Source organism: Pristiophorus japonicus, chromosome 2 (assembly GCF_044704955.1).
Source record: "Pristiophorus japonicus isolate sPriJap1 chromosome 2, sPriJap1.hap1, whole genome shotgun sequence".
In the NCBI taxonomy this organism is placed as follows: domain Eukaryota; kingdom Metazoa; phylum Chordata; class Chondrichthyes; family Pristiophoridae; genus Pristiophorus; species Pristiophorus japonicus.
Window position 1 is genome coordinate 34780361 of NC_091978.1, and position 22498 is coordinate 34802858.

Sequence of the window (22498 nt, forward strand, 5' to 3'; positions counted from 1 at the left end):
TATGTAAACCGCCACAGACCAGGCACGGAGAACTGTGCAGATGCCCTCAGTCGGCTATATTATTACACGTTCAATCCATTTAGAGTAAGCGTCCACTGCTACGAGGAACATTTTTCCTAGAAAGGGGCCAGCGAAATCTACGTGGACCCTGGATCATAGTTTGGAGGGCCATGACCACAGACTCAGTGGGGCTTCCCTTGGTGCATTGCTCAACTGTGAGCAAGTGCTACATTGGTGTACGCATGATTCCAATTCCAAGTCAATGCCGGGTCAGTAAACGTGCGGGGTGGAAATGGTGCAACCCACATATTTGCTTCTTGCAATGATTTTGAGAGCGAGGGGTCACCCATCACGGCTCGCCAGATCAGGACCTGGACTAGCCAGGACCCGGTGCTATCACTAGTAAAAAGCTCCGTCCTCAATGGGAACTGGTCGGTGGTTCCAAGGGAAAAGCAAGACGAAATTAAGCCGTTCCACTGCCGCAAGGATGAAATATCCATCCATTCGGATTGTCTCCTATGGGGGAACCTGTAATCTTGCCAAAGAAAGGCAGGGAAATGTTTATATGCGACCTTCACGGTACCCACCCAGGCATAGTCATGATGAAGGCTATCGCCGGGTTGCACGTTTGCTGGCCCGGCATTGACTCGGAATTGGAGTCATGCGTGCACCAATGTAGCACTTGTTCACAGTTGAGCAATGCACCAAGGGAGCCCCCCTGAGTCTGTGGTCATGGCCCTCCAAACCGTGGTCCAGGGTCCAAGTAGATTTCGCTGGCCCCTTTCGAGGAAAAATGTTCCTAGTAGCAGTGGATGCTTACTCTAAATGGATTGAATGTATAATAATGTCATCATGTACGTCCACTGCCACCATTGAAAGCCTCCGGGCCATGTTCGCCATCCATGGTTTGCCCGATGTCCTTGTTAGTGACAATGGACCATGCTTCATCAGCTCGGAATTCAACGAGTTCATGACCCACAATGGCATCAAGCATGTCATGTCTGCGCCATTTAAGCTCGCATCCAATGGTCAAGCAGAACGGGCAGTCCAAACCATCAAGCAGAGCTTGAAATGCGTGACAGACGGTTCCCTGCAGACCCGGTTATCTCGGATTCTGCTCAGCTACCGCACGTGACCCCACTCGTTTACCAGGCTTCCCCCTGCAGAATTGCTAATGAAGAGAGCACTCAAAACCAGGCTCTCCTTAGTCCACCCGGATCTCAATGATCATGTAGAAACCCGGCGTCACCGGCATAACGTGTACCACGATCGTGCGGCTGTATCATGTGACATTGAGGTTAATGGCCCTGTGTTTGTTCTTAGTTACGGTCATGGTCCCAAATGGGTTGCTGGTACTGTGTTAGCCAAGGGGGGAATAGAGTGTTGTCAAACTTTTGAATCGACTAACGTGCAGAAAGCACTTGGATCAGACCAAACTGCGGTTCACTGACAACTGAGAACAGTTTGAAGAGGACATTACCATCATTGATCCACCCACACGCACCCAACCAGCAATCGACCTCGTGGTCAACCACGAGGATGAACCCACCATGCCCGACAGTCCGATCAGACCAGCCGCACTGCAGTGCAGCAATGATCCGACCGACTCACCCATACCAGGACTTCAACTCAGGCGATCAACCCGGGAATGTAGAGCCCCGGATCGCCTCAACTTGTAAATAATTTGTATCTAAGACTTTGGGGGGGGGGGGGGATGATGTTATGTAAACATTACCAATGTGTAAGACTTGTCACCAGGGGGCGCACCTGTGGGAGACCCAAGGGTCACCTGTACACCCTGGGCAAGCAGGTATAAAAGGCAGTCTACCATGCTGTCTCCTCACTCTGGAGATACAATAAAGAGACCAAGGTCTCAACAGTTTGAGCTTAAGATATACAGTCTTGTGGAGTTATTCTAATCATAACAGTAATCATTTTTGGATAAGGGACTGACATGATTAAAATTGGTCTCTGATTAGCTAGTCAAGGCTCTGAAGTTATGTGTTTATGTCACAAATGTGACCAGGTTGACCTCTGACATGATTTTCCTGGTCAAAGATGAAGTTCTATCCAATGACAGATTGACCTCTCAGCAGGCCAGAGTCACTTGATGAGGTAACTCCACATTGGTGCTCAGAGAGTTAGTCCTGCCTTCCTAAATTAGTGGGGACTTCCTCACTGTCTTATGTAAAAGGGGATAATGAAGTGAATCGCCTGTCAAAATTCGATGTCGGCCCTGACGCTTGTAGTATCTGATCCTTATTCCTGCCATTGAACTGATCTGACTTCTAGCATAGAAATAAGTACACAAAGACAATACAAGATTACAATCATTTTGCATTGCAATTCCACATTAAGCAATAAAAGATTTTATTTTGCTATATATGTACACATGCTTCCTTAATGTCATCGTTTACAAGTTACTGAAGAAATGAAAAATAGGTTGCACTTTTTGGCACTATTAAAAAAAACTTGAAATGAAGGAAATTTAACTAAAAATGCCATTTGATAAAGTATATTTACTACCTTCAGCATAAATATTCAGATTGACACACTGTAAATATTAGATAAGTACACTCTAGAGCACTCTGATATATCATAGGTCAGAGACTAACATGCATCGTTAAAACACCCGCTCTGTACCCAGCTCCTTCTTATACCATGGGTGTTGTATGATTATCAAAGGCAGCATCAAAGAGAGGGCTCGCTATATACATTATTTTATATTAGCTGGTTCTTCTCTGCAGGCTGCCTGTTAGACAGACGCATTAGTCTCAGAAGGAGGTCAGTTGCAGTACTGTCTAAAAAGGTCAAGTTTCTTTCCATGGGAGGGTGTCTCCATTTACTCTCATTCTCCAGGCATGTAGAGTCTGTGCCACACGTTTCTAGAAAGAAGCAAACACAGACTTATAATAATGATTCATATTTCTAATTTTATGGCTGCAAACCGCATCTATTGAGAAAAGGGACCATTTGGTCCATCATGCCCATTCCCGCCACAGACCACGTGCAACTTGCCCTGTCATATTAAAGTATGGAATTTTGGCACAGATTGATTCATTCGTGTAAAAATGAGAGGATGAATTCAGGTTTCCGGCACTCCTTGCAAGGATTTGTACTCAGTGGGAAAGAGGGTTGAAGATCAACTACAACACTGGTGCACTGATTCCCTGACCAGTGTGCCCCACTGGCAACGAAAAACCAGATCATTCATCGTTTTGAGGTAAAAGGTAAAATCGTGATGAAGACAAATGTTTGAGATGGGAAGGGTGACGGAACTTACCATCTTATATTTATACAAAACATTTTTGGAGACAGTGTATGTATAATTTGAAACATGTGTAAATCTAAAGAAAGAAAGGCAGGCATTTATATAGCGCCTTTCACGACCACTGGACATCTCAAAACGCTTTACAGCCAATTAAGTACTTTTGGAGTATAGTCACTGTTATAATGTGGGAAACGAGGCAGACAACTTGCGCACAGCAAGCTCCCACAAACAGCAATGTGATAATGACCAGATAACCAGTTTTTGTTATGTTGATTGAGGGATAAATATTAGCCAGGACACCGGGGTTAACTCCCCTGCTCTTCTTCAAAATAATGCCGTGGGATCTTTCATGTCCACCTGAGAGCAGACGGGGCCTCGGTTTAATGTCTCATCCAAAAGGCAGCATCTCCTACATTGCAGCACTCCCTCAGTACTGCACTGGAGTGTCAGCTTAGATTTATGTGCTCATGTTCCTGGAGAGAGACTTGAACCCAAAACCTTCTGACCGAGAAACGAGTGCACTACCCACTGAGCCACAGCTACAAAGTGTAGCATGTTTGGGAGGAAAAATATGACTTTGGACCTATGGTTCCTAAAGTTCTCCACTATTGGTGGTTTTCCTCACCTCATGTCTGGGCCTGTTGTAGACTAACTGATTGATTGTTGTGATTAGTCAAGAACTGTCGTATCGTGCGACTACCGGGATGGTAGAAGACGAACTAGATGGACTTTGGTCTTTTTCAGTATTGCAAGTCCTATGCTTGTACATTAGAAAATTAATGACCAATGGTGAGAATTGGGCATAGGCAATACAGAAACCCTAAAAAAAATATATTCCTTATGTTTAACAAGAATAGGCTCCTGTAGGAATTAAGAGAAAATACCTATACTTATCTTTACTATAGACTGAACAGGCATGACTTTAGCTGAAGACTGGACTAGTGCTGATGTGATAAAAAAATCTTTTTTTACATTTTCTAATAGCTACAATAACTGAACTACTGACTTACTGCCAAATTCATTTTTGAAGGGGAGAGAGGAATATCTAGGTACAATGGCTAAGAACACGATAAAAAGTTAAAGATTTACAGCCAATGAAGTACTTTTGGAGTATAGTCACTGTTGTAATGTGGGAAACGCGGCAGCCAACTTTCGCACAGCAAGCTCCCACAAACAGCAATGTGGTAATGTCCATTCGATCCATCATGCTCATCCAGCCTGGCATCCAAAATTTTAAACTGCCCTAATGGAGTAGGTTTTTGCCTTTACTCCCTGGGCATTAAGCATTGCCAGGCTGCAGCGCAGAGGGGGAAATCTGACAGGGAGGATCAGATGACCCTTACAGAACCCACCAGATTCGTCTTCCATTAACTTTAATGGAGCGACAGTCTAGCGGGTTCCTGTTCCCACCGTGCAATCTTTCCCACTTGATTTTGCTTTCTGCTCTCTGCGCAGGCGATGCTTAATGCCCAGGCAGTAAAGGCAAAGATCCACCCTGTTGTCTTGAACTCAACTACCTTACATGGCAGATTATTGCATATGTTTATCACCTTTTGAGTAAAGAAGATTGTTTTTTTTCCAAATATCTGCTTTAAAAGTGTTAGCTGTGCCTCAGTGTGTAACACCCTTGCTTCTGAGTCAGAAGGCTGTGGGTTCAAGTCCCACTCCAGGGACTTTGGGGAAGAAATTGGCCAGCCTTGCGCACGTTTTTTCGGCAATATTTCGCCTTTTTTGCCAGTAAAAGATACTCACCTAAATTGGCCAAAGTTAACGAATAGCAGTTTTGAAATAGCGCCGAAAGGCAGATCAGCGACGTGCAACGGCAAAAAAAAATGCATCGCTTAAAATTGGCCATTCGGCGAACCCATACTCAGGGTGAAAAAAAAAACCGCCTGCGTTGAAGCCCCAGAAACATCAGTAGGTATGAAGATAAGTTGAAGCTTTTATTTTAAAATTATTTTTCAGCGATTCATTAGTTAAGTGTATAGTGAATGCTTTCTGATTTTTAAATTTTTTTATTTTTGCAATTTCTTTTGTGTTTTCTCCCCTCCCAGGGCCTGTATTTTTGGCGGTGATAGGCCTCGGGCTAAAGTTGGTGAGGACCGTGGTTTCCACCGCAACGCCGATTTTTACTGTCGGCCGCATTTTGTTGCCAATATTATCCCCCTAATAAATGGCGCCGTTTTTAGTGATATAACGGAAAAAAAACAATATTGCCAAAAACTGAATTTCTAGCCCACAGAGTACAAAAATCTAGGCTAACACTCCAGCACAGTACTGAGGGAGCGCTGCACTGTCGGAGGTGTCGTGTTTCAGATGAGATGTTAAACCGAAGCCCCGTCTGCTCTCTCAGGTAGACATAAAATATCCCATGGCACTATTTCAAGGAAGTGCTGGGGAATTATCCACGGTGTCCTGGCCAATATTTATCTCTCAATTAACATCCCTGAAAAAAACAGATTATCTGGTCATTATCACATTGATGTTTGTGGGACCTTTGCTGTGTTCAAATTGGCAACAGTGACTACACTTCAATGGTATTTGATTGGCTGTGAAGAGCTTTGGGTCATCATGTAAGGTGTCTTTCTTTTGTTTTCTAATACAAGAAAAGGTCCAGCCTACCGATTGAACTACTGCTCTATTGGCTTGATTCATCTTGAAGTAATCTTCTGGGCTTACCTTACCTATGCCACTTGATGCTATATATATACACCTCATTGAGACCCCCTTAACATTCTCGCTAGTGCTTAAATTCCTCTCATCCTTCCTTATGGCTAATCCCCCTTTACACTTGGGCTTGCCTCATTCAACTTGACCTGTTGGAAAGTAATCAATATATATTGAGACATATGCCTAGAAACAAATCGATCCGCATCTGAGAGGAGTTTTACCATCAGTGCAGCAGATTCCCGACGAGGCACATTTCCCGCCATTTCTACCACAGGGTCTTCCAGCAGGTTCACAAGGGGACGGCAGGTAATTCTCCTCCTGACATCTCAATGTCTCTGAGGTTCCAATGTAGCAGCCAATTTCCTCCCCGCAGCAGATGTTAACTCCAAAACAATGGCCTCTGTTATCAGGACCGCAAGGCATGCACTGGCAAAGGACAGAGGAAAAGAATGGCTTAAATCTTTTTTTCAAGGTCTTTTAAAAAGAAAACTTAATTTCGACTGCAGCAGAGGAGAAGTTCATCAAGGTTAGCAAAGTGGCACTGGCTCAGAGGTCTGAATCATTTCACTCGAAACACATCAAACGAAGGCTGATGTGAACTGTTAACGCTGGCGTTTCCAGCACTTCACTTATCACCTCCAATCAGAGAATTTTATTTCTGAACCAGAAAAAAAACATAATGTTGGAAAGGACTTTTGACAATATTAGTGGACAAATACTTATCACATTCAGATGCAAACTCTTCTCTCTGTTACCTTTTAAAGTAGACAAGTTAACACCTCTGTTAAATAGTGGACAGGGCAATGTCATCCAAACGTGTTAAGCATTTATCTGCTAATTTTACCAACAGCCTATATTCTCAGTGTGACTTTTATCGGTCTTCCATTTGATACAATACGCTAGTTTAATGCAGTGGTTTTGCATATCCTGGAAACCTCATGCAGGTCCACCCTTGCTTAGTTTGGAAATAGTCATTTAAGCCATGTCCTTTGTTCGTATATTGTGACCTGCAGTGGGAGGTATAGCAGGCATTGACTTGATCCAACTAAACACTAAAGGGGGTATGTTCTGAATAGGTGCTGATGGCATGGAACCATCTCCACCCCTCACCCCCCAACCCTCACCGCATGACAGTGTATTATCGGAAAATCATCTGTCAGTGTTCCAATACTGTGTACGGTGAACATGAACCTTTAAGCTAGAGGTGATTCAAAACTTGGCTGCCTGTGTACTAACTCGCTCCAAGTTTCGCTTACCCATCACCCCTGTGCTCGCTGACCAGCATTGGCTTCTGGTTAAGTAATGCCTCAATTTCAAAATTCACATCCTTGTTTTTAGATCTCTACTTGGCCTTGCCCCTCCCTATCTCTGCAATCTCCTCCAGCCCCACAACCCCCGAGATGTCTGCGCTCCTCTAATTCTGCCCTCTTGAGCAACCTTGATTATAATCGCTCAACCATTGGTGGCCGTGCCTTCTGTTGCCCTAATCTGGAATTCCCTCCCTAAACCTTTCCGCCTCTCTACCTCTCTTTCCTCCTTCAAGATGCTCCTTAACACCTACCTCTTTGACTAAGCTTTTGGTCACCTGCCCTAATTTCTCCTTATGTGGCTCGGTGTCAAATCTTCCTTTGGGGCCTCCTGAGGTTGTGAAAGGTGCTATGTAACTGCAAATGTTTTTTTTTCGAATTAAAGGTAAAGATTAATTAAGGAAAAAACACTAAAGTATAGAAGTTCATTGAGAAGGATTTTTTTTTTTTTTTAGTGATGATCTGAAGAAATTCAGTAACATGATCAGCTATGATCTTATTAAATGGCGGAGCAGGTTCAAGGGGCCAGGTGGCCTTCTCCTGCTCCTATTTCTTATGTTCTTATTTGAATGGCGTCTAACTTGCCAGACTTCAATGGAGAGTAAAATCGGGCGGGGTGTAAAGCCAGCATTGCACCCGATCCCCTCAGTTTCCCGACGGACAGGTTAGGTTCCAATAGACTTCAGAACGCCAGCATCTTGAATACACTTGAAGAAGGTGGATCTTCAAATTTCAGAAGCTTCAAATACCTGAGGCACACTCTCCAAGAAAAGGGACTTTCTTAACAAATTTACTTCTCCTCTCCACATCATTAGTTAGTAAAAGTAGGTCTGCAAATAAAAATGTTACAATTCAATAAGCTCCATTTAATGGTCTCCCACTGTACACCATTCACCATCGAGTGACCTACTCTACTTGGGAAGACAGAGTAGTCTGGGATCAAGCTACCATGCCATTCCCAAATAACGGGGTTGCTATAGGGACTGAAGCAGCATTGTTACCATTGTTGCCTTGAGTTCTGTTGCTTGTTTTGCTGAATTTATCGAAAAAAGTAACACCAGCTGATAAAGAACTAATTGAACTACCATCTTAAAAAAAGTCACATTTTGGGAGTCTGCTTTTAATTTTAGGAATTTATCTGCACAATGCTAAAATAAATTGAGCTGTTGGTTCCAAAACTAGGTAGGTGGTAACCCTAGTCTGGGCCATGGATTTCCTCTCAACCAGCAGCAATACAGTCTGCCATTTGACTTTAAGGGGAACCGATTCCAGCTCAATGGTGCCACTTTTTCACACCTACATGTGCCTGTACAATGTTCAATCAGTAGGCCAGCTGAGAACTGCCAAAGGCAGCCCTTGGGCTTGAAGTACAATCTGGTAGTCAAACGCTCAAGGGAATGAGTTTTTGGTCATTTAGATTATTATCCTACACAAATGTTTGGTGCAACATTTATTATTCTCTGTGAATATTTGCAACACCCATAAACTACTTTAAGGTCACTTCTGATATCACTCTTGAAGCAGTTTTTAATGTTCAGAGAGTGGCTTAGGATGAATCAGCTTTTAGTATTCCCTCACTCCCTGTGAAAAATAGCTGGCTTGTGTTTTATATTTCTTGCTGATGGTATGTGGCTCATTGCCTGAAAGGGTGGTGGAAGCAGATTCAATAGTAACTTTCACAAGGGAAATGGTTAAATAGTTGAAGGGAACAAAATTACAGGGCTATGGGGAGAAAGCAGGGGAGTGGGACTAATTGGATTGCTCTTTCAAAGAGCTTGTACAAGCGTGATGGGCCAAATGGCCTGCTTCTGTGCTGTATCATTCTATGATGGTATGGGAACCTGCAGGTACAAACCTGGCTTCTGTACATGATGGTAGACCAATGTACTGTTTCAATTGCTATAGATATCAGGATTGATCCACAGGAAACACTCATACAGGTAGAGCTATGGCCTTCCTGTTTTTTGTCTGCAAATAACCCTTCTCTGCTCAACCTCTTGACCGAGCTGTTCTGTATCATGGGAAAATACAGCACCAGCTTACATTTATGTCATATTCCAAAATCTCAAAAGTGCTTTTGAAGGGACAACTGGCAGGAAGTGAAGGAATCTGATGGGGAAGGAGGAGGAGAGAGGCTGAACTTCCAAAGTGTTGCATGTAATAACGGAAGGCTTCAAATGGTAGGGAAAGAAATAATAGTAATAGACGATGCAGGCTGGCATCTATGGGTAGGGGATATTTCCCAATTAGGGTTGGGTGGGGGACAAAGAGGGATTTGAAGATATGGAGCAATATCATGAAGTCGATTCACTGGCACATAGTAACCAATATTGTGTTGGAGAGGACATGGCCCGCAGAAACATGTCAGCGGGATTAGATGAAGATTGCGATGGTTAAGTAAGAAGAATTTCAGTAGGGGATCATAGAATCATACAACACAGAAGGAGGCCATTCGGCCCATCGTGCCTGTGCCGACACTTTTAAAGAGCTATCCAATTAGTCCCACTCCCTTGGTCTTTCCCTATAGTGCTGAAAATTTCTCCCCTTAAAGTATTTATCCAATTCTCTTTTGAAAGTTATTGTTGAATATGTTCCCACCACCCTTTCAGGTAGTGCTTACAACCTCGCTGCATAAAAAAAATTCTCCTCATCTCACCTTTGGCTCTTTTGCCAATTACCTTAAATCTCCCCTCCTCTTTCCTCTGGTTACTGATCCTTCAGTCACTAGAAACAATTTTTCCTTATTTGCTCGATCAAAACCCTTCATGGTTTTGAACGCCTCTATTAAATCCTCCCTTAACCTTCTCTGCCTTAAGAATACCAATCCCAGCTTCTGTCGTCTCTCCATGTAACTGAAGTCCCTCATCCCTGGTACCATTCTAGTAAATCTCCTTTACACCTTCTCAAGGCTTTGATACCCTTCCGAAAGCGTGGTGCCCAGAATTACACACAAAACTCCAGCTGCGGCCTAACCAGTGATTTATAAAGGTTTAGCATAACTTCCTTTCTTTAGCACTCCATGCATCTATTTATAAATCCAAAGATCCCGTATGCTTGTTTAACAGACTTATCAGCTTATCCTGCCACATGTGGTTATTATTCTGGAGGTGTTAGACATTGGTCTTGATGATGGGCTAGTTGTGAAGTTGAGAGCCCAGCTCAGGGTTGAAAAGAACATTGAGGTTGCACAGCATCAAGCTTAGCCTGAACGGAGAGCCAGAGAGGTGCAAGAGACATGTACGTTATGTACTTGTGTGCCTCACTTGGTAAGTAAAACAATTGCAAGATAAAGTTTATGAAAATCATAAAGCAGATTCCTTAAAGGTAAGTCCATTTACTGCTGCATGTTTACCCTTGCTCTGCCTCCACCCCTTCCCTCTGGAACTCTTTTCCAAAGCACCTGCTTCTTGACACCGACTTCTCTCCCTGCCTTCAAAACCCTCGCAGCAGGCCCGCAATAATATCTGCAAGTGGTCACAACTATGACAGTCGAAAATCTCTACAGATAAGGTTAAAGTCATACGCATTAAACATTTATATTCAAACAGCTCAATATAAGAAATCCCTAATATTAAAATGCAACATAGAGCTGTTTGCCTGGAAGGTTTTTTTTAAATAAATTATTTCTGTATTGGAAGAAAACGTTTTTCTTTGTTTCTAAGCTGACCAATTACAGTCATCATTGAACTGGATTTGTATGAAAAGATTTGAGTGCAGCACTGTGACCCTGAAACTGGAACCTGTACCTCCTGGAACAAATGCAGGAATTTGTGAAGGAAAATAATGCACCACATTCCTTGCCCAGTTTATAACCTTTTAACATGGAGGACATCTATTTTTATAATTCTACATTCATAATCTATAATCCATAGCACATCCTATTCAGAAATTGTATGTTTACAATCACCATGTATATTTCTCTGTTACATGTTTAACCAGTTCCATATTCACAATCCCTATTCAAAGCTCAATTGCACATGACTCCAGCTAATTGTGAGAGAACTTTTTACTTCATACCTTTGATAATACAATATATATTTTTAAGTAAAGTGAAAGGTTTAAACAAAAGTACTTGCAGGTAGATTCAATAATCTCTTTTAGACTAATAAATCATACCACATTTGCCACCTTACTAAAGTCAAGCTAGTTGGGAGAGAAAATTGTAGTGAACATAAAACACGTAACCAGCATCCCCCCTCAATTTGACATTATCTCATAACTTCAGCTATTTGAATAACAGGGAATTATTTATCTTTTCAACCTCTTTTTGGGCATGCTTTCTCTTTCCCCCATCAGTTTGTAGTAAATCTCAAGTTTGGGCTATTGGGCAGTAGGAGTTCTAACTCCAGTTATTAAACTGTCCTGTTTATTTATTTTTGGATCTAGATGACATTTGTAACCATATATTTCTAGGTAAAATAAAAACCTTTACTTTTAACAGATGAAATAAGTGTTTAACATGCCCCCTCTCTCACCCAGAAGAATTCAAATAAACGACTGAGTAAATACTCAACCTTTGTTAGAGCAAGTCATAGTTTGTACAAAGACACTTAATACAACAACAGTCAAATAATTTAAAAAAATCTATTCTGACCTGACGGTAACAAACTTGGTGAAGAGCAACTGGTTGAGAGTTCTTTGCATATTTTATGAACCCACAGACCTAGCGACAACTTTGATGTGCTTCCTGGGTCATAAAGTAAATATATACCATGAGCTATCAATGTAATGGAACGTGTTCAATCTTACAAGGTGTAAGTATAATCTATGCAAGTATGGAAAGTTTGGTGTTGGTAATGAATTTAAACTGGGATGCATTTAAAAAAAAATTCTGGGGACTTTAACAAAAAGTTAAAGAGAATTATTGAGTATAAGTGGAGCTTACCTGCCTGAGGTCTGTGTCGAGGAATGACCTCTTGCCCCCTCTGGGGCAGTTCTGGATGTAACATGCTGAAGTGAAGGCGAGGAGGCAGAGCAGGCAAACTGGAAGAGTCAGTTGAGGCATGGCGTTCAGCGGTTTTTGCGCACTTTACTGAACCTGAGCTGCAGAACCGGGCCGGCTGCCATTATTTATACTCGCAAGTCATCCTGCCGCAGACGTCATTCGTTTCTGCTAGTTCGTCTGCTGCATAAATTGCTGGTGTTTTTTTTAAATAAAGAAATATATTTTGAAATGCCGACTTTAATTGCAGCACCCCTCTGCCAAGCACGTACATCTTGACAAGTCGTCTATCACTATATTACCAAGAACTTATTAAAAGTTCAACAACAACATCAAACTTAATGACGATTTGCAAACAAAAAAAAAGCCAATTGAAACAGCGAAGGATATCGTTTGAAAGACTATTTTATTTGGAGTGGGAAAAAGATATCTCATCTATTGTTGGTCTCTTGTGTCCCCTCACTACCCCATCCCTGGCCAATGTGGCCTTTCTGTGTCTGGGGAGCGTTCTTTACAATCGAGAGAAAAATCCGAGGACAGAAAAAAGGCACCGAATAAATAGTTGAATTTTCTAAATGGTTGGGTTGCTCTTCTCAAGGTCTCGATTTGCTCTGGAAGATTGTTAACTGGAGTTTGTAAAGCTGTTAATCACAAGGTACAATAGCTGGGTGGTATAGTCTATTGTGCCCTGTTGTGTCTGTTGGATGACCTTGAGTAGAGAAAAAAATATTACAAACATGTTATAAATTTTAACAAATGTCCTTTACAAAAAAAAACCCAGATGGATCACTGTTGAAATTGGGAAACTAGATTTGAATTGAGTTTTTTTAATTCTATAGAATCATAAAATAGTACAGCACAGAAGGAGGCCGTCAAGTCTGTCAGTACTCTCGAAGAGCAATCCAGTTAGTCCCCCACTCTTTCCCGCTATTGCTGCAATTTGTTCTTCTTCAAATATGTATCCAGTTCCCTATTGAAGGCTATGATTGAATCTGTATCCACCACCCTATCAGACAGCGAATTCTAAATCCTAACCACTCATTGCGTAAAAAAGTTGTTCCTCATGTCACCTCTGGTTCTTTTGCCAGAGGACACAGATTTAATTACCTTCAATCTGTGTCCTCTGGTTATCGACCCAACAGCCATTGGAAACAGTTTCTCTTGATTTACTCTATCTAAATCCTTCGTGGCTTTGAACACCTCCATCAAATCCCCTCTTAGCCTTCTCTGCTCCAAGGAGAACAAACCCAGCATTCCCTCATCCCTGGAACCATTCTAGTATATCTCTTCTGCACCCTCTTGGGATTAAAATTACAAAGGTGCTGCTCCTTGGCGCACACCAGGAGTTCCAATCACAAAAGTTGTGCACTGCGACCGCACCATTCTGTCCATCAATGGCTGGCAGGACGCAATTTTGTGATCTGTAATCCTGAGGAGCACCACGTTGCAATATTTAGCCCAACCAGTCCATCTCCTGTGGAGTTGCCCATTGGCAAGTCAATAGGGATGGCAAGTCTGGTTGGGCGTATTCCTGGAGACTTCCCAACTCCAGCCGCTACACTGGGTCAAACATCGTTTCTTCCTTCTCCCATATTTTTATATTTAATAAACAAAAGTAATCAAAGAAAATGTGAAATGCACAATTCTTTTTAAGGTCCCTTTAGCTTTTTCTCTCAGGTTTGCTTGCAGCAGTGTCCAGGATTTAAAAAAAAATTGTTCCTGGGATTTGGGCATCATTGGCAAGACCAGCATTTATTGCCCATCCCTGACTGCCCTTGAAGTGGTGGCAGTGAGCCCCCATTTCAGTAGGCAGTTAAAAGTCAACCACATTGCTGTGGGTCTGGAGTCGCAGATAGGCCAGACCAGGTAAGGATGGCAGATTTCCTTCCCAAAAGGACATTAGTGAACCAAATGGGTTTTTAATGACAATCCATTAGTTTGATGGTCACCATTACTGATACTAGCTTTTGATTACAGGTTTATTTAATTAACTAAACTTAAATTTTCCAGCTGCTATGGCAGGATTTGAACTCACATCTCTGGATCATTAGCCCAGGCCGCAGGATTGCTAGTCCAGTAACATAACCACTATGCTACCGTACCTTATTAATAATAATGTTTATTCCTGGAGACTCCAGGGCAATCCTGGAGGGTTGGCAACCTTAGGTGTCTTGGCCACGTCCAGTGTTCAGGTAAACCAGGTTAGAAGGTGTGATGGGGCTTACCATGACTGGTGGGACTGGAGCACACAGTAGACATGGAAACCAATATTCTTATTTAATTTGATAAGATTCCTTTGTCTTATTTGTAATTTATTGTTTAAAAAATGGGACACTTTTGTTAAATTATTTGTTATTTGGTTTGATTTCATCCTGACTGGCCATTTAAGAGTAGAAGGCAACAGCAAAGAGTGGCATTCGTGAGTTTGGTAAGTGGTTGAGTTTGGGTAAGTGGGGGTGGCAGGTGCTGTTTTTCTTGTTTTTCCTACCAGTGCTGACACTAGAGCAGCTGATAAGGAGTGCGAGAGTAGGAGACGGAGGTCCAGAGACCAGCCCAACCAGCTGCAGACAAAGATAGAGGGGTGCGAAATCGAGAGGTGACATCACAGCCAAGCTGGTAAGTGGTTGGCTGTTCGACTGGTAAGTATAACTCTCTTTTAGACTGACTTTTAGATTGGTTTAATTGGCAGTGAACTACTAAGTAGCTGTCTGGTGCTTAAGTAAATTTTAGTAAGTAAATTAATTTAAGTGTTAAGTCATGGCAGGAGAGCTCGGACCAGTGTCATGTTCCTCCTGTGCTATGTGGGAAGTTAGGGACACTTCCAGTGTCCCTGACTACCATGTGTGCAGGAAGTGTGTCCAGCTGCAGCTCCTGACAGACTGCATGATGGCACTGGAGCTGCGGATGGACTCACTCTGGAGCATGCGCGATGCTGAGAATGTTGTGGATAGCACATTTAGTGAGTTGGTCACACCGCAGGTAAGGGTTAGGACAGATAGTGAATGGGTGACCAAGAGACAAGGCAAGAGCAGGAAGGTAGTGCAGGATTCCCCAGCGGTCATCTCCCTCCAAAACAGATATACCGTTTTGGATACTGTTGGGGGAGATGACTTACCAGGGGAAGGCACCAGCAGCCTGGTTCATGGCACCAAGGGTGGCTCTGCTGCACAGAAGGGCGGGAAAAAGAGTGGGAGAGCTATTGTGATAGAGGACTCTATTGTAAGGGGAACAGATAGGAGTTTCTGCGGCTGCAACCGATACTCCAGGATGGTATGTTGCCTCCCTGGTGCAAGGGTCAAGGATGTCTCAGAGCGGCTGCAGAGCTTTCTGGAGAGGGAGGGTGAACAGCCAGTTGTCGCGGTACATGTAGGTACCAACGATATAGGTAAGAAGCGGGAAGAGGTCCTACAAGCTGAATTTAGGAAGCTAGGAGTTAAATTAAAAAGTAGGACCTCAATGGTAGTAATCTCTGGATTGCGACCAGTGCCACATGCTAATCAAAGTAGAGGGAGCAGGATAGTTAGAATAAATACGTGGCTTGAGCAGTGGTGCAAGAGGAAGGGATTCAAATTCCTGGGATATTGGAACCAGTTCTGGGGGAAGTGGGACCTGTACAAAAGGTCCTGGGGGTAACATTTGCTAATGCAGTTCGGGAGTGTTTAAATTAATATGGCAGGGGGATGGGAACCTATGCAGCGAGACAGGGCGAAGTAATATGGAGTCAGAAACAGATGGTAGAAAGGTAAAAAGCAATAGTGGAAGGCTGAGTAAACAAAGGCAAGAAACAAAAAGGGCCACACAACATCATAATTCTAAAAGGCCAAAGGGTGTTAAAAAAAACAAGTCGGAAGGCTTTGTGTCTTAATGCAAGGAGTATCCGTAATAAGGTGGATGAATTAACTGTGCAAATAGATGTTAACAGCTATGATGTGATTGGGATTACAGAGACGTAGCTCCAGGATGATCAGGGCTGGGAACTCAACACCCAAGGGTATTCAACATTCAGGAAAAATAGAATAAATGGAAAAGGAGGTGGGGTAGCATTGCTGGTTAAAGAGGAGATTAATGCAATAGTTAGGAAGGACATTAGCTTGGATGATGTGGTATCTATATGGGTAGAGCTGCAGAACACCAAAGGGCAAAGAATGTTCGTGGGAGTTGTGTTCAGACCTCCAAACAGTAGTAGTGATGTTGGGGAGGGCATCAAACAGGAAATTAGGGGTGCATGCAATAAAGGTGCAGCAGTTATCATGGGTGACTTTAATATGCACATAGATTGGGCTAACCAAACTGGAAGCAATATGGTGGAGGAGGATTTCCTGGAGTGCATAAGGGATGGTTTTCTAGACCGATATGTCGAGCAACCAACTAGGAGGGAGGCCATCTTAGACTGGGTGTTGTGTAATGAGAGAGGATTAATTAGCAATCTCATTGTGCGACGCCCCTTGGGGAAGAGTGACCATAATATGCTGGAATTCTACATTAGGATGGAGAATGAAACAGTTAATTCAGAGAACATGGTCCAGAACTTAAAAAAGGGATAACTTTGAAGGTATGAGGCGTGAATTAGCTAGGATAGATTGGCGAATGATACTTAAGTGGTTGACAGTGAATGGGCAATGGCAGACATTTAGAGACTGCATGGATGAACTACAACAATTGTACATCCCTGTCTGGCGTACAAATAAAGAAGGGAAGGTGGCTCAACCGTGGCTATCAATGGAAATCAGGGATAGTATTAATGCCAAGGAAGTGGCATACAAATTGGCCAGAAATAGCAGCGAACCAAGGGACTGGGAGAAATGTGGAACTCAGCAGAGGAGGACAAAGGGTTTGATTAGGGCAGGGAAAATAGAGTACGAGAGGAAGCTTGCAGGGAACATTAAAACGGACTGCAAAAGCTTCTATAGATATGTAAAGAGAAAAAGGTTAGTAAAGGCAAACGTAGGTCCCCTGCAGACAGAATCAGGGAAAGTCATAACGGGGAACAAAGAAATGGCAGACCAATTGAACAAGTACTTTGGTTCGGTATTCACTAAGGAGGACACAAACAATCTTCCGGATATAAAAGGGGTCAGAGGTCTAGTAAGGAGGAGGAACTGAGGGAAATCCTTATTAGTCGGGAAATTGTGTTGGGGAAATTGATGGGATTGAAGGCCGATAAATCCCCAGGGCCTGATGGTCTGCATCCCAGAGTACTTAAAGAGGTGGCCTTGGAAATAGCGGATGCATTGACAATCATTTTCCAACATTCCATAGACTCTGGATCAGTTCCTATGGAGTGGAGGGTAGCCAATGTAACCCCACTTTTTAAAAAAGGAAGGAGAGAGAAAACAGGGAATTATAGATCGGTCAGCCTGACATCAGTAGTGGGTAAAATGATGGAATCAGTTATTAAGGATGTCATAGCAGCGCATTTGGAAAGAGGTGACATGATAGGTTCAAGTCAGCATGGATTTGTGAAAGGGAAATCATGCTTGACAAATCTTCTGGAATTTTTTGAGGATGTTTCCAGTAGAGTGGACAAGGGAGAACCAGTTGATGTGGTTTATTTGGACTTTCAGAAGGCTTTCGACAAGGTCCCACACAAGAGATTAATGTGCAAAGTTAAAGCACATGGGATTGGGTGTAGTGTGCTGACGTGGATTGAGAACTGGTTGTCAGACAGGAAGCAAAGAGTAGGAGTAAATGGGTACTTTTCAGAATGGCAGGCAGTGACTAGTGGGGTACCGCAAGGTTCTGTGCTGGGGCCCCAGCTGTTTACATTGTTCATTTATGATTTAGACGAGGGGATTAAATGTAGTATCTCCAAATTTGCGGATGACACTAAGTTGGGTGGCAGTGTGAGGTGCGAGGAGGATGCTATGAGGCTGCAGAGTGACTTGGATAGGTTAGATGAGTGGGCAAATGCATGGCAGATGAAGTATAATGTGGATAAATGTGAGGTTATCCACTTTGGTGGTAAAAACAGAGAGACAGACTATTATCTGAATGGTGACAGATTAGGAAAAGGGGAGGTGCAACGAGACCTGGTACATCAGTCATTGAAGGTTGGCATGCAGGTACAGCAGGCGGTTAAGAAAGCAAATGGCATGTTGGCCTTCACAGCGAGGGGATTTGAGTACAGGGGCAGGGAGGTGTTACTACAGTTATACAGGGCCTTGGTGAGGCCACACCTGGAGTATTGTGTACAGTTTTGGTCTCCTAACTTGAGGAAGAAGATTCTTGCTATTGGGGGAGTGCAGCGAAGGTTCACCAGACTGATTCCCGGGATGGCGGGACTGACATATCAAGAAAGACTGGATCAACTGGACTTGTATTCACTGGAGTTCACTATGAGAGGGGATCTCATGGAAACGTTTAAAATTCTGACGTGTTTAGACAGCTTAGATGCAGGAAGAATGTTCCCAATATTGGAGAAGTCCAGAACCAGGGGGTCACAGTCTCAGGATAAGGGGTAAGCCATTTAGGACCGAGATGAGGAGAAACTTCTTCACCCAGAGAGTGGTGAACCTGTGGAATTCTCCACTGCAGAAAGTTGTTGAGGCCAATTCACTAAATATATTCAAAAAGGAGTTAGATGTAGTCCTTACTACTAGGGGATCAAGGGGTATGGTGAGAAAGCAGGAGTGGGGTACTGAAGTTGCATGTTCAGCCATGAGCTCATTGAATGGCGGTGCAGGCTCGAAGGGCTGGGTGGCCTTCCTCCTGCACCTATTTTGTATGTTTCTATGTTTCGATGAATAATTAGACCCTGGTGGGGTACAGAAGCCAAGAGAGGGAGAGAGGAAGAGGCAGGGACAGAAGAAGGAGGAGTGGGAAAAGGTGATAGATGGGCAGGAAATTGGGAAAAGGAAAGGAGAGGCGGGAAAAGAAGGGAGCAAAGGCTGGTCAAAGGAGATGGAGCAGATTAGTTAGTGAGGAGGAGTAGAATTGTTGTACTTGCTTCTGCTCAGTGAGTGAAGGTTGGTGGCTGTATTTCTGCTCAGTTGGTGAGGGGGTGGGCGGGTGATTCTGTTTGTGTGTGATGGACTGCAGTGGCTCAAGAAGGCAGCTCATCACCAGCTCCTCACGGGCAATTAGGAATGGACAATAAATTTTGGCCTTGCCAGCGACGCCCACATCCCGTGATGCTCGTCAGTGGGGTGTGTCATGTATCTTACATTATTATATATAACTGTATCCTAACATGCTATACATGACTGTAATAAGATATGACCTGTAACCACCAGCATACCTTACCACCAGGGGTGCACTTGCAAGAGACAGGTATATAAGCACAGGTCTCAGGTAAGTGCGGCATTCCAGAGCTGTGAAATAAAGGTGCAGGTCCAGAGTGACCTTGACTTCACTACATGCCTCGTGTGAATCTGTACTGAGGGGACAGGACTTTACAGTGGCGACGAGTTACGGGATTACAGAATCCACAGAATGGCGAAGAACGGATCAGGTGAAAAGTACAATGCGGGAGACAATTGGGAGGACTTTATAGAAAGGCTCCAGCAAAGCTTTGTAACCAAAGACTGGTTAGGCGACGATAAGGCAGACAAGAGAAGAGCCCATCTCTTGATCAGCTGTGGCTCGAAAACATACGCTTTAATGAAGGATCTGTTGGCACCCAAGAAACCAGCAAGCAAGTCGTTTGAAGAAGTGAGCACACTGGTAAGAGACCACCAGAAGCCAGCGAACAACCTACACATGGCCAGACACAGGTTCTACAACGACAGACGCTGTGTGGGCCAGAGCATACCCGACTTCGTGGCGAAACTTTGGAGGTTGGCTAGTTTATGTGAGTTCTCCGATGAACTGAGGAGAGAAATGCTGAGAGACTTTTTCATTGAAGGAATAGGCCATGCAGGCATATTCCAAAAGCTCATAGAGACTAAGAACCTGACCTTAGAGGCAGCAGCACTGGTTGCACAGACATTCTTGGTAGGGGAAGAAGAAACGAGGTTGATTTATAATGCAGTTACGACAACGAACGAAATATCGGAACAAGAAGTTCACAGCACTTAACAAGCTGCTACCCCCACACACAGACAAAACCGGGAGAACAGGTTCTCGACAGCAGGCAGAAGCCATCAAGGGCCATAGGAATGGCCGTTCACACCTCATCAATCCACAATGCGAGCAATCAAATACAAACTGAGAGAAGCTCAAGAGAGATCAGCCAGACACAGCTCATTGTTTGGGAACGTTTTGAACAATGGAACCGGTCTGTGCTGGAGGTGTGGGGGTGGGCACTCGTCAAGGGGATGTAGATTTCAGCAGGCTGTTTGCAGAAATTGTGAATATACAGGGCATTTAGCCTGCATGTGCAAAAACACGGCAGCTCGGCTGGTATACGAATTGGATGGGTCGGAAAGCGGACCAGAAGATGGTGGAGCCAGTACCCGGGACACCGATGTCAACATGATCAATGGCCGCTGCTCCTTCAACAGGATGCCTCCTATAATGTTGAGGGTCCTAATCAATGGGATATCTGTCAACATGAAGCTGGATACGGGAGCGAGTCAATCTCTCATGGGCGCTCAACAATTTGAACAACTGTGGCCGCATAAAAGAGACAGACCAAAACTCACAAGGGTTGACACCAAACTAAGTACCAATACCAAAAAAATCGTACCAATCCTCGACAGCGCCATGCTCTCTGTCACACACAAAGGGACAGTGAACCGACTTCCCCTGTGGATTGTCCCCAGAGAGCCCCAGCACTGCTGGGGAGAAGCTGGTTGGCAAAACTAAACTGGAAATGGGATGATGTCCATGCCATGTCATTAGAGGAACGGACCTCCTGCTCAACAGTTATAAAGTGATTTGAACATCTCTTTCAGCCAAGTGTGGGCACTTTCAAAGGGGCCAAAGTCAAAATCTACATCACACAGGATGCTAGACCGGTCCATCACAAGGCCAGAGTTGTACCCTATGTGATGAGGGAAAAGATTGAACATGAACTAGACAGGCTTCTGCGGGAAGGCATTATATCACCTGTGGAATTTAGCGACTGGGCAAGTGCCATCGTCCCAGTCATGAAGCCTGATGGATCCGTACGAATCTGTGGGGACTACAAATCTACCATAAACAGAGCCTCCCTACAGGACCAGTACCCGCTGCCCAGAGCGGAGGACTTATTTGCCACATTGGCTGGAGGTAAACTTTTCTCAAAATTAGACCTCACATCTGCGTATATGACGCAAGAATTGACCGAGGAATTCAAGCTACTCACCACCATCAACACACATCGAGGCCTTTTCATATACAATCGATGCCCATTCGGCATCAGGTTGGCAGCTGCCATATTCCAGTTCAACATGGAGAGTCTGCTCAAGTCTATCCCGGGGACGGTTATATTTCAAGACGACATACTTATCACGGGCAGGGACACCGACTCCCATCTCCGTAATTTGGAGGAAGTTTTAAAGCGGTTGGATCGGGTAGGCCGACGAGTCAAGAAATCCAAGTGCCTGTTTCTCATACCCGAGGTTGAATTTTTGGGCAGAAGGATTGCCGCTGATGGAATCCGCTCAACAGAGTCCAAAACAGAAGCAATTCGCCTGGCACCCAGGCCCCGGAATGTCTCAGAACTGTGCGTCTTTCTCGGGCTACTCAATTACTTTGGGAACTTTATGCAGACCTTAACATAGAAACATAGAAACATAGAAAATAGGTGCAGGAGTAGGCCATTCGGCCCTTCTAGCCTGCACCGCCATTCAATGAGTTCATGGCTGAACATTCAACTTCAGTACCCCATTCCTGCTTTCTCGCCATACCCCTTGATCCCCCTAGCAGTAAGGACCTCATCTAACTCCTTTTTGAATATATTTAGTGAATTGGCCTCAACAACTTTCTGTGGTAGAGAATTCCACAGGTTCACCACTCTCTGGGTGAAGAAGTTCCTCCGCATCTCGGTCCTAAATGGCTTACCCCTTATCCTTAGACTGTGACCCCTGGTTCTGGACTTCCCCAACATTGGGAACATTCTTCCTGCATCTAACCTGTCTAACCCCGTCAGAATTTTATATGTTTCTATGAGGTCCCCTCTCATTCTTCTGAACTCCAGTGAATACAAGCCCAGTTGATCCAGTCTTTCTTGATAGGTCAGTCCCGCCATCCCGGGAATCAGTCTGGTGAACCTTCGCTGCACGCTGCTAGAGCCTCTCCACGTGCTGCTCAGAAAGGGGTGCGATTGGTTTTGGGGGGACGCCCAGGAATGCGCCTTCAATAAGGCACACAACCTTCGTTGTTCCAACAGTTTGACTTTCTTTGACCCAGGTAAAAAGCTAGTTCTCACATGCGATGCGTCAGCGT

The 22498-nt window shown here is 43.9% G+C and overlaps 1 protein-coding gene across 1 annotated transcript; it reads right to left on the reverse strand.

Annotated features, from left to right (window-relative positions):
* Positions 1-2384: 2384 nt before the first annotated feature.
* LOC139229889 (vasotocin-neurophysin VT-like) lies at positions 2385-12340 on the reverse strand. The gene is made up of 3 exons (XM_070861524.1): positions 12134-12340; positions 6163-6367; positions 2385-2885 (listed from the first exon to the last, which is right to left on the reverse strand). Exons 1-3 carry the CDS (start codon positions 12251-12253, stop codon positions 2722-2724), a joined length of 489 nt encoding a protein of 162 aa, XP_070717625.1. The 5' UTR covers positions 12254-12340; the 3' UTR covers positions 2385-2721.
* Between the last annotated feature and the right edge of the window lie 10158 nt (positions 12341-22498).

What these genes read in the sequence shown, in the direction of transcription:
- LOC139229889 (XM_070861524.1), bottom strand. Translation starts at nt 12,253, where the DNA reads ATGCCTCAACTGACTCTTCCAGTTTGCCTGCTCTGCCTCCTCGCCTTC. An exon ending in TCGACACAGACCTCAGGCAG is followed by an intron (nt 6,368 to 12,133) that starts GTAAGCTCCACT and finishes GTCCTTTGCCAG; the next exon opens with TGCATGCCTTGCGGTCCTGA. An exon ending in GGGAATCTGCTGCACTGATG is followed by an intron (nt 2,886 to 6,162) that starts GTAAAACTCCTC and finishes GCTTCTTTCTAG; the next exon opens with AAACGTGTGGCACAGACTCT.